This window comes from Alosa alosa, chromosome 15 (assembly GCF_017589495.1).
Source record: "Alosa alosa isolate M-15738 ecotype Scorff River chromosome 15, AALO_Geno_1.1, whole genome shotgun sequence".
Lineage (NCBI taxonomy): Eukaryota > Metazoa > Chordata > Actinopteri > Clupeiformes > Clupeidae > Alosa > Alosa alosa.
Genome location: NC_063203.1, coordinates 21,388,245 through 21,399,629, shown reverse-complemented (window position 1 = coordinate 21,399,629; position 11,385 = coordinate 21,388,245). Strand labels below are relative to the sequence as shown.

Genomic DNA, 11,385 nt, shown 5'->3' with positions numbered 1-11,385 from the left:
CATGATGAAACGGTAACAAATAGGCTATAGCCTAGGCTATGTAGGCTAAAGAGTCATATCGTGGGGAGTGTATTGTGTCGTTTTGGTAGTCAATAAAGCGGGATAATGTATAGAACGCCGGTCATTGTCGAGATAGGTCCCTTCAGGGCGAATAAGAGCCCTCCGCTGCCGGGTCCGGGTCGGTGTCGGGACCTATCTCCCGACAATGACCGGCGTTCTATACATTATCCCTTACATATGAATTAAAATGAATAAAAATTAAATTAATAGTATAATAACAGTGCAATTACAGGGAATGTGGTCATTTAGCATTTCTTCAAAAGAGACCACATCATTAAGACTTGACAAATGGAGGTATGATTCTAGTATAATTTGGATCCATATTACCAAAGATCCTTGATTACTAGCTCCGCTTTAACCCTCTCTGATATTACACTGTCCACAGATACAATGGCCTCATGCTTGGCCCCCAATGCCAGAAGTCAGTCAGTGACTTGACCAGTGCCATGACCTCACACAGAGGAACATGTGATTGGGAAAGGACTGAACACATCCCCCCAGTTTAGTTAGGTCAGAATGGGGACTCCCAAGACTGCTGGGTTCTTGTCACAATCCTCTTGATTTGTTCATAAGAGACAAACATTACAATATTCCATGAACCCAGACGCAGGAAAGCTGGTACGAACCTGAGGGGGATAGAGGAGAGAGCGATCAGCAAAACCATATACGTGTGAATAGCTATAGGGTCAAATAGGTGTCTCACATTTATGTCACGTTTACATATATTTACATTAATTCAGAAACTTTTATTCAAAGCGACTTAAAGCGAATAACATTCAAGCTACAATGCAGAGGAGACCTCAGGTAACAATAATACAATAACACAAATGACCCATTAAACACACACACAACATAGTAATGATCTTTGATTAGGCTAAACTGTAAATGAGTCACACACTGCAGTAAACTTTAGTGCAATGTTTTGATGATGATGTGTATATTAAAGGAATTATCCGGAGTAAAATGCACTTTAGATCAATTTACGGCTGATTGGGAGTACATACGTTGAGTTGACATCAAAATCATGTAATTCGGATGTGTTTTAAGAAAGTTCGATTTTACCGTTTTTAGTCAAAACTCGTTAGCCTGGAAGTGACCAGTGTCATTTCGCCGCTACAAAAACGCTATTTTTATAACTCTTCTACAGTTCCAAACAACATTACACTTACGTGGTAGTGAGTAGAGGGTCCCTAAAGCCAAACCGAAGTATCCCGAGGTCTTTATGTGGTCGGATAGAGAGTCCAGAATGAATTTTATCAAGCCAGTACCTTTCCGGAAATGTTGCTGCTGCAGCTGGCATCTTTAGGGGAAAGTCCGTAGGAGTCGATTGCCGAGTGTGGAGTAACATGCTCTGGAAATTCACAATTTCATCGCCGTTTTTTTTTTATAAAAAAAAACATAGTCCAGTATTTCTTTCGAAATTGAAATGAAGTTGTATGCAACAGCAAACCCTAGCTTACTAACAGGTTGGAATTTTGAAATGTCACGTGATGTGACATCGTGCTAGCGCCACCACTTCTCAATGAGACGTGGTCTGGGAACCAAACGTTCATTTTCTCGTATTTGAAAAAAATACCCAGATCCGTTTATTGGGTGCCACGGATGTCTATCAAATGCGTCTGTGCATAGCTCATCATCGTCTTGCTTTCCCCCCTGTTCTGTGATTGGTTCCCTATCTGAGGCAAAAATTAGGGCGGTAGTTTCCAGGCTGCCTTAGCAGCGTGAATCAAATCGCGCGCAAGGCAGCATGGGAACACCCAGGCTAATGTCGTGCAACGACGTGATGCAATCGACTCTCTATCCGACCACATAAAGACCTCGGGATACTTCGGTTTGGCTTTAAGGACCCTCTACTCACTACCACGTAAGTGTAATGTTGTTTGGAACTGTAGAAGAGGTATAAGGCGAAGAGAGGCGAACTGACATGCCCTGGTCACTTCCAGGCTACCGAGTTTTGACTAAAAACGGTAAAATCGAACTTTCTCAAAACACATCCGAATGACATGATTTTGATGTCAACTCAACGTATGTACTCCCAATCATCCGTAAATTGATCTAAAGTGCATTTTACTCTGGATAATTCCTTTAATAAAGACAACACATAAAATATATATCATGTCCAGAGGTATACAGTATGTAACCTCTGATGCTGCGTTCCAGACAACCCACAAGGAACAGGTCATACTTCAGCTCTGACTTTAAAAGTCCCCACTTGGACTTACCCTGTGTTTTTAATCAGGAACTCAGATTTTTGATCGCCATTGCAATGTACTTTTTCTAGTAGGAGGAATATCAACTTCCGAGTTCATCTGGAACACTATTGGGCAATTTCGAGTAGGACATTTCCAACTTCTGACTGTATTGTCTGGAATGCTATTGGGCAATTTCAAGTAGGAAACATCCGACTTCTGTGTTGTCTGGAAAGCAACATGAGACATCAGTGACCCCTGGCCCCCCACACTCACCCCTTGTAGAAGGCAGTGGGTCCCTCCTTCTTCAGCATGATGAAGGCACAGTTCAGAGTCCCTCTATACTGCCCATTGGCGGAGTTCATGAACCTGGTCTTCACTACGTCCACTGGGGAGGCCACCACAGTGGTGCAAAAACCAGCCGCAAAGCCAGCAGTGAAGTGGCACGGCAAGTTATCTGCAGGACAAAAACAGACCATTTTATTTTTCCTACCACTGACCACACTAGGCAATGAGAGCATTAGATATAATGAAGCTAGAAATCATCTCCGCTTGACACAGTGATCATTACTAAATCATTTTAAAACAGCTTTAAGTGTTACACATTTCACAAACCTAATGCATCTTCCATGTCTGGTCAAAATCATCACAACCTTTTATCTTCAGTCAAATGATCACGTAACACGACCATTGTAAAGTAGATCTTTTGCATTATAAAAAAATACCATTATGTTTTCTCTTATACTTATATCAAAGACCACAATCTATCAGTACTACAAGCAATATGAATGCTTACCAGACATTATGTCATACTTCAGAATGAGTTCCTTGATGATGTCATAGGTCACCAACTCTGCACAGTTCACTATACAGTTGCGCGCAATATTTGGCATGCAACCTAGAAAGAAAATTACATGAAAAAATAGTTGTGAACATCTTTCTCCAATGTAGTAAAGTGTTGCATCATTTACATAATGTTAGAACCAAAAACTATCCAGCAAAATATGCTAGATATTGGCAAACTTTAACCAAAAATACAAAAATTCATTCAGTACCGCTATTGAATGCTACATTTCAGGCAATTCAAAAGATTCAGGCTTGACATTTCCTAATTCGGAAGTTGAGATTTTACAGCCTTCTACTAAAAAGCTTCACTAAAGGGAAGAGGAGAGATGGACTTCTCGGCATAGTCTGTCTGCCCCTCCACTCTCCTCCACTTCCACGAAGTCCTATAACAATGTTTGTGTACTGACTGTCCACTGGCCCACTGTTTGCTGCTTATACTGTCTACACCGTTTAGTGTTTACTGTCTACTGTTTATTGGCTATATTTAGCCCATCAGCACAACCCCTTCCCCCTTCTTCCATCCCCCAGTCTGGAATGTGGTTTAACTTAAAACTTGACCAAGGGCTGTTACTCTATTACTTCAAACCTATCCTTGCACTGCTATAATTCTTATTTTACTATGTTTACATTTTTCTCTTAAATTGTCCATATTTAATGCTGGTCTCTAGACTTTATCCCTGAACTGTTGCACAGTTGGACTTATTTGCACCATGACACACACTCATAGAGCACCTTCCCACTGCATACTGAATCACAGACCGTCACTGCAAGCGACTCATGCTTATACATCCCAGTACATTCATGTAGATCTTTGATTTAATATATTTTACTGTCCATATGAGTCATGTGGATTTGTTATTTTATCATTCTGTGTATGTTGTAGTGTATTTTGTGTGTGATGTCTTTAGCTACTGGGACCTTGAATTTCACCTTGGGGGTCAATAAAGTATCTATCTATCTATCTATCTATCTAAAAGTAGGCTACAGTGGAACTATAATGTAGAACTACTTGTAAATTCTTGGCAATCCATCAACCCCGACTTTAAAGTTGGAATAGGACATTTATATGACTTCTGAGTTGTCTGGAGTACAATATTAAAGACAGATAATACAGGGGAAATGGAAATGCTTGTTACCTTTCCAGAGTCCCTTGACTCCTTCATCTCTTGCAATGGTCTTGTAGGCATCCATGGTGCCATTGTACCTCTTGGAGCCGTCAGCACCTCTGACTTGAGCCTGAAATCTCACTTTGACCACATCTGTAGGCTGGGCAAACGCCACGGCCAGGGCTCCAGTGGTGCATCCAGCCAGAAGCCTGGTAGAGATGGTGACATCTGGTACAATGAGATAATTACAAAAAAGAAGCCATGAGGCAATACAGAGAAGTTCATATGACGCAATGACACGCAAATTTGTGAAGCGTTCCATATTTTTTGGGGCAGCCATGGCCTACTGTACTGGTTAGGGCTTTGGACTTGAAACCGAAGGGTTGCCAGTTCAATCTCTGACCAGTAGGAAAACACACAGGGGCAGGGGAAATGGTTGAGCACTGCTCTCCCATGCCCACATCTACGGCTGAAGTAACCTTGAGCAAGGCACCTAACCCCTCACTGCTCTTTCTTCACCTCACTGTGTGTTCACTGTGTGTTTCACTAATTCAGGGATGGGATAAATGCAGAGACCAAATTCCTTACATACACAAGTATACTTGGCCTATAAACCTGATTTAATTAAATCAATAGGGAACAGTGGAGTAAGTTGAGCCACCACCTGTGTATATTGGAAATCAAAGTTTAGTTTGCATTCTCAATTTTGCTCTTATTGTGAATGCAAGAAAACAAAACATGCAGTTTTATTTTTAAAAAGGTTTTTAATTGATGCCATGCTTCCTGAACTGGAGTAGTTTCACTCCTTTTTCATAGGTCAGCTTAAAGTTTAAAACGTGCCCACTTCCCCTTATACCAATTATAAACACCAGACCAAATATAGCCTACATTCATCTGCATGTATTGTAGTAGGCTTACAAATTATAATGGGATTAATTATAAAGATGCTAAACCAAAGATCACTTGCACACTTCTGCACATTTCTCACATGCCCATAGCCTAACATGTAAGAAATACGTGTAGGCCTATCATTCGCTGCAGATGCCTGAGAATGAGTAAAGACTGAACTTACGGTCAGACCCGCCGTTGTAGAACTGCTTCATCCAGTCGTAGAGTCCGATGCTCACCGAGGCGAAGCTCATTTGCCTCTGCAGGCCAGCCACCAGGCCATTGTACATGCTCCTTGGTCCCTCCGTCTTGGCCATGGTAGCAAGTGTGCCAAACACACCCCTGTACTTATGTCCCTTTTTCGCATCGCTGGATCTGGACTCTCCCTGGATCTAAAACGCATAAGCAATGTATGCCTTGTATGAAGCCACAAATGTAACACAAAAAGGCCTACTTATATATATATAGGCCACATTAACCTAAAGCCTACATCTAATTGAAAAACAAGCAATTTGCCATGTGTTCTGAATGACGAGGCATGCAGTGGTGTAGCATATCCGTCATCTCACCTGTAGTCGCACTTTGGCTGTGTCCAGAGGGTAAGTTACCAGGTCAGCGATACAGCCCGCTGCTCCAGCCCCCAAAAACTTCACTGCAAATGTAGGAGTAGGACCCTCTGTTTGCAATTTCCCAACCATGACGGAGATCCGAGTTCGAGTTTCTCAGTAACTTTCGTGGCTCTTAACTAATGATTTTGAAGTTTACCCAAAAGTACTAAAACGACTCTTCAATCGTTTTACTTCTTCAAATCACTGACTCTGAGAGAGCAACGTTAAAGCTAACTCAAGAAGATTTGAGTCCTCAAGTTTCTGCCAATTAATGTTTTAATGTCCTCACTTTGACTGGAGCCCTTTTCCACTTCCTCTTGGTCCATAGAGGTGTTCAGTGCACAACCACCTAAACGCAGCAATGATAACGATAAGATCATCAGGTTGGAAAAACTCCCAACAGCTTAAAACAGTCACGAGTCTTAAAAAGCTTTACGAAAATTCCGCTGCTTTATTACATAGAAGACCATCCAAGTCGTTACCAGAGTTCAGAACCTACCAAAATTGTAATCCGTTAAAATGTATATCCATATGTAATCTTCAAGGCAGTTTCAACTGTGTGCATCAAAGGTTCCTCTCTAGAACAGGTCGCACAAACTGGGGGTCTTAAAATACCCCTACGCTCATGCGTTCTCAAGTGCGTATCCAACAAGTTCACCGGCGCGCCTGCCAAACGTGTATGCTGCTTTTGTAATGAGGGCATGGGTCTCACTCATTGATGACACAAAATGACATGAACAGATAAATCACTAACAGTTCACTACTTACTAGGTACAAATTATTTATATCTACACGATATAGACAGGTTACTGATATGGAAACTGTTTGGATGTGTTTTGTTGATTTTTTTTTTTTTTTTTTTAAGATGAGAGGGAAGTGTCCTGATGATTAGGTCCAATTTCAACTATCAAAAACAAACAACAAAATCAGCAACACAACCCGTTTTGAAATAGGTTGCAGTCAAAAACATCTTTAAAAACCTTTATTTTTTATAAAAAAGTACATACACTTGATTTTTACTTGACATTACAAAAATCACTGTAGGCCTACACATTACGGACTTCACATCCAACATCATTCATTCTTCAGATTGTATAAAAAGTCACAAACAGAAATAAATTATGCACAACACACACACATACACACAGCCAAGTTAGATCATGAAATGCTTTAAAACTCTTAACACACAAACACATGTGGACACATAGAAAACACAAAGACAAACACAGACACACACAAATAAAACAAAGTAAAAAGTGCTAGTGTTCATCCTTAAAATGAGAGGCAAATATTTTTGCTATCCTCTTGGTCTCCTCTCTGTTGGCTGCAGAGGGTGTGAACTTTGGTTTCGGACGAGTCCGATGTGGAATTCCGGTAGCCTGAGATGTCTCCTTTAAGAAAAGAAACCCACACGATCAGCGTTTAATTATTACAAACATCTCTTCATTTCTAAAAGCGCTGATAATTAGCCATCATTCTGAGGAAACACAAAGAACAGTTTGTTTTTCTCAGTGTGTAACCCATTCTGAGTGTCCAAATAAACAATATGAAAGAACAGAAAGAACATGAAGAACAGGTGTCAGTAAAGTTCATTCAAACATTTCGGAATGACTATCTTGAGTAACACCCCAGCAGCCTACACACCACGTCTGCACTCACCCTGAGGTCAAGCATGCCAGTCTGACTCATATCAAAGATTTTATAGTTAACCGTCTCTGCTTATACCTTGGTATCTACTGAAGACATAACTGGCATAGGCAATGGCAGTAAAGAAACATGAACTACACAATATCAGGCACTAACTTCTGGTGGTGTAATTAAGCGTCAGGTGTTTTATGAGGCCAGAGCATGTGCAGCAATGAACAGAAAATCTGACAGGTCTCACCAAAATACCATATTTGATTAAATCTCCTATTAAAATTCCTTCCAGTGGCTTCACTTTTGGCTAAGCGTAGACAGTCCATGTCCTTTTACTCAATGGCCATAAATAACCTTTCACCTCCTTAACAAAACTCAGTGGCACTTGGTTGAAAACAAAAGCATGGAAAGCAGATAAGCTTTAGGGACCTCATACCAACCCAGCACTGGCATCTCACCCATACAACCAATACCTTTGCAACACAGCTCTTTGGTAAAATGCGGGAAATCTTTAAGCAGTCGCAAACGAATATTCTTTCAGCATTATCGGTTTGTTTTCCTACGTGTTATGGTCTGGCTGGTAGTGGTCAAAAGACTTCCTGGTTCTAAAAGGTCATTGTGTGACGTGTGTGAGTGACAACAGCATGTGCTGCATGCTCTGGTCATTGGAAGGAATTCTTCTAAAGGCCTGGAGGCACATGTTGTTTTGTTCCTTACATAACCCAGAAGTGGAACAGTTGAAGGCTAGTTTGAAGCAGTACACATACTTGACTTCAGAGCTGTGAGCGTCGCAGGGAACCCCATGATCTCTGGGAGACGCAGCCCTCTTAATGAGGTTTATTCATGGACATACTCCAGGCGAAGGCATACATGGGCATGGAGTAATGCACAATGGCCAGCAATAACTGCTGAGATATTTTCACAACTCGGATTACACAAGTCACACTCTCCCCTGACGTGTGTGGGTGTGTTTGTGTGTGTCGTGTGTATAAGTGTGTGAGGGGTGTGTGTGTGTGTGTGTGTGTGTGTGTGTGTGTGTGTGTGTGTGTGTGTGTGTGTGTGTGTGTGTGTGTCTGTCTGTCGTGGGGTTGGCTGCCACCTCCTGTAGTGCTTAAGGTCTTGGCAGGGATACCAGAACAGGGTGACCAACAATGAAAGTATGTTCTCCTATGAGCCTGACGGGAATAACATCACAGGTGTACGATGAGTCAGCAGGTCGGTCACACTACTGCAGGTCTTGTGAGAAACCACCACACTATGACGTATGGGCTTTACGAGTCCAGTGAACAGCCAACAAAATTATTTAGAATTTAGAACAGAAAGTGTAGAACAAAAAAATATAGCCCTTTTTTCATAAGATTTTCAGGTGAATTAACTCATAATTTGATGTAATTTTGAGCAATATTAGAAGCACCAAATTGGTTTCCATTCAACAAATTTGATTCTAGCAAATTAAAATGATGTCGTCCCTGTTAATGCAAATTTTTCTACAGGGCTGGATGGCTGGAAACCATCCAGCACTTTGTGAACATTCTGAGCAGGCGTCACTGTAACTTACATCGCTCCAACCCTTTTCCATCACATTAATGTCGAATTAACTCTTGTTAATCCACCTCTGGCGAGTGAATTAACTTAGCACGACAAAACCGACATTACATCGATATAAGTCCTTTTCCATCACGTGTCACATTTACTTTTTGATGCGCATCGTTTTCAAGCTAATTCACTTTTTTATGGAAAAAGGACTTATGTCATCAATCTGAGGCCCCATGTTAAAGAGTCCATTTCACAGAACAAGTATAACACTGTAAAGTAAAGTTCAATCACTGTTTTTGTCAATGGACACTTGTTGTCTGACTCTGGGCTATAAACTGTCCAGCGCAATAACTTTTAAAAGAAGAACAGAAAACAAAGACTAAAGGTGTAGTCAGCGATCATAGGCGATTTTAAGCCCATAACATTTTTTGTCACATCCAACAATCATCTCCTCATAATGTGCTAGTTGCCCATTTTTTATTTTAAACATAAACACTTGTTAAAGCTAGATTGCATGATTTTAACATTGCCCCCAGAGTGTAGCACTGTAGCTGCCTGGCTGCTATAGCTGTTAGGTACAGCAATTCGAGCTAGGTAGCGCCGACCGCAACATTGTTTTTTTTCCGTACCGACAGTACTCGGTGACCTCGAGAATCAGAGATCTATGTGAAAAATTGCCGGAATTCTCCTTTAACACAGATTAACTTTGACAGCAGTAATAATAATAATAATAATAATAATAATAATAATAATAATAAAAAAATAATAATAAAACAAATGTGTGTTTGCGTAACGGTATCCAGTAGGTTGTGACTGAACTGCCTAGTCAACACAGTCCAGGTTACACTTACTGGGTCAGAGGTTGCCAGGGGGAAGATGGGGGCCAGGCGGAGGGCTCTCATGGAAGCCTCTAGATGCTGAGTGGGAAGGAAGAAGTTTGGAAAGTCCATCACGTCACAGCTACAGAGTGGGTAAAGGAAGATGCACACAGTGATGTTTGAAGAAAATGATGTGTATAGTACAAAGAAGTTGTCATGTGATATGAAAGCATGGGTAGCAAGTACTAGAAGGTTTGTTCAACAATTGGGGACCTTTTACTCAGGTAATAAGACCAATCCACACCCCCACCCCCCTACCCAGCTCTGACCCCGAACTATGTTACATTACATTACATTACATTACATTTGGCTGACGCTTTTTAGCCAAAGTGACTAACAACATAGTAAACAGTTTAAGTTTTAGAGCAGTTCTCAACAATTTTAGGACAATTTAAAAACAATAGAAGAAAATTTAAAAACATTAGAGTACAGTAAGAATAAGTGCATCAGTGAGTGCTGTTTTTAACAGTTACTTGTCAGTTTGAGACGGCTGGTGAGTGCTAGGATCAGTAAGACTTGTTGTAAGTGTTGCTATGAGAGGAGATGTTCTCTAAAGAGCTGGGTCTTCATGTTACTAGTTAACAATTACTGACACTGACATCAATTGAATCACGTCTTCTTCACTTCATGATAAACTTTTAAATTGTTAAAACATGTGTTATAACCTTTATATTAACCCCAGCAAGTTCTTATTAACATGTGATGTAAAGAAAGGATACAGTTTTTCTTTCTGTTGGTCGTCTAGGTCACCAGCAAGATCTCGTTTTGGGCTTGTGCTGCATTCACCGCTGGCTGACATCATGGAGGTCTCCCCCTCTGTGTCTCGGCAGCCAGGACCCCTGGGAGTGGTGTTCTCTTCAGTGCCTGATGAGAAATCTCCCTGCTGCTGTGGTGAAGACATGCGGTCCTGCTCCTCCTCTAGTCTCTGTGGTGTTACTCTAGTCTCGATCAAAGTGTCGTTTGCACCAGAACTCCCTGCATCTGAGCCTTCAGAGTCCGAGTCCTGGAGCCGGTGTGGTTTGATGGATGTGTAAGCCAGGGCGCTCTCCATCTGTGTGGACTCCCTTATGTCCCTCCTGTCCTCATCGTCGCCATCGTCCTCCTCCTCCTCGTCCTCCTCCTCCAGGCTGGACCTCATCAAGGGGAGGTCCCTTGATGGCCGCTCCTTCAGTTCCTCTACAGAACACAGGTCTGGGTCAGACACCATGCTTGTCCAGGGGCTAGTTCTGTCTGTCAAGGAAGTGACCTCATTTAGGGTGCGGGGCTCTAACAGGGTCTCCTCAAACTCCTCGTCATCATAATCGTCCTCCTCCTCCTCCTCTTCTTCTTCCTCTCCCTTTTCTTCCTCACGCTCATCCTGCTCCTCCAACTCTTCTTCTTCAGAGAAGCACCTTTTGAGCTCCTTCTCTTCGTCGTCCAGAGAAGCCGGTTTCCTGTCGCCATTCTGAGGCTCCGAGGCTTCTACAGGAAGTTCTCTCGCCACAGTGGGGTCATACAAGGTCATTGTGGGGTTGTACAAGGTCATTGTAGGATTGTACGAGGTCATTGTGGGGTCATCACCCTCAGGTGTTCTACAGTCTCTAGGGGAGAATGGGGGAGAGTCTGGGGATTCAGAAGGTGGAGGCACCACCCTGGA

At 41.9% G+C, this 11,385-nt stretch overlaps 2 protein-coding genes across 3 annotated transcripts in view; both read right to left on the bottom strand.

The window, feature by feature from the left end:
• Window positions 1–208: 208 nt before the first annotated feature.
• LOC125308067 (mitochondrial uncoupling protein 2-like) lies at window positions 209–6,492 on the bottom strand. Of its 2 annotated transcripts, XM_048264300.1 has the most exons (7): window positions 6,197–6,492; window positions 5,659–6,046; window positions 5,274–5,481; window positions 4,232–4,429; window positions 3,046–3,147; window positions 2,526–2,706; window positions 209–686 (listed from the first exon to the last, which is right to left on the bottom strand). In XM_048264300.1, exons 2-7 carry the CDS (start codon window positions 5,785–5,787, stop codon window positions 572–574), a joined length of 933 nt encoding a protein of 310 aa, XP_048120257.1. In that variant the 5' UTR covers window positions 5,788–6,046; window positions 6,197–6,492; the 3' UTR covers window positions 209–571. The 2 variants fall into 2 exon arrangements, with proteins under 2 accessions (XP_048120257.1, XP_048120256.1); XM_048264299.1 differs by having other exon boundaries at window positions 5,659–6,492.
• A 172-nt stretch (window positions 6,493–6,664) lies between these two features.
• The window catches only part of c2cd3 (C2 domain containing 3 centriole elongation regulator), a 24,337-nt gene continuing 19,616 nt past the window's right edge, over window positions 6,665–11,385 (bottom strand). Inside the window, exons 30-32 of the mRNA XM_048264021.1 lie at window positions 10,469–11,385; window positions 9,723–9,831; window positions 6,665–7,088 (exon numbers count right to left, since the gene is read on the bottom strand). The exon at window positions 10,469–11,385 is cut by the window's right edge and continues 104 nt beyond it. Of these exons, the coding sequence (XP_048119978.1) occupies window positions 6,957–7,088; window positions 9,723–9,831; window positions 10,469–11,385 (1,158 nt within the window). The 3' untranslated portion in view covers window positions 6,665–6,956. The remainder of the gene's footprint in view (window positions 7,089–9,722; window positions 9,832–10,468) is intronic.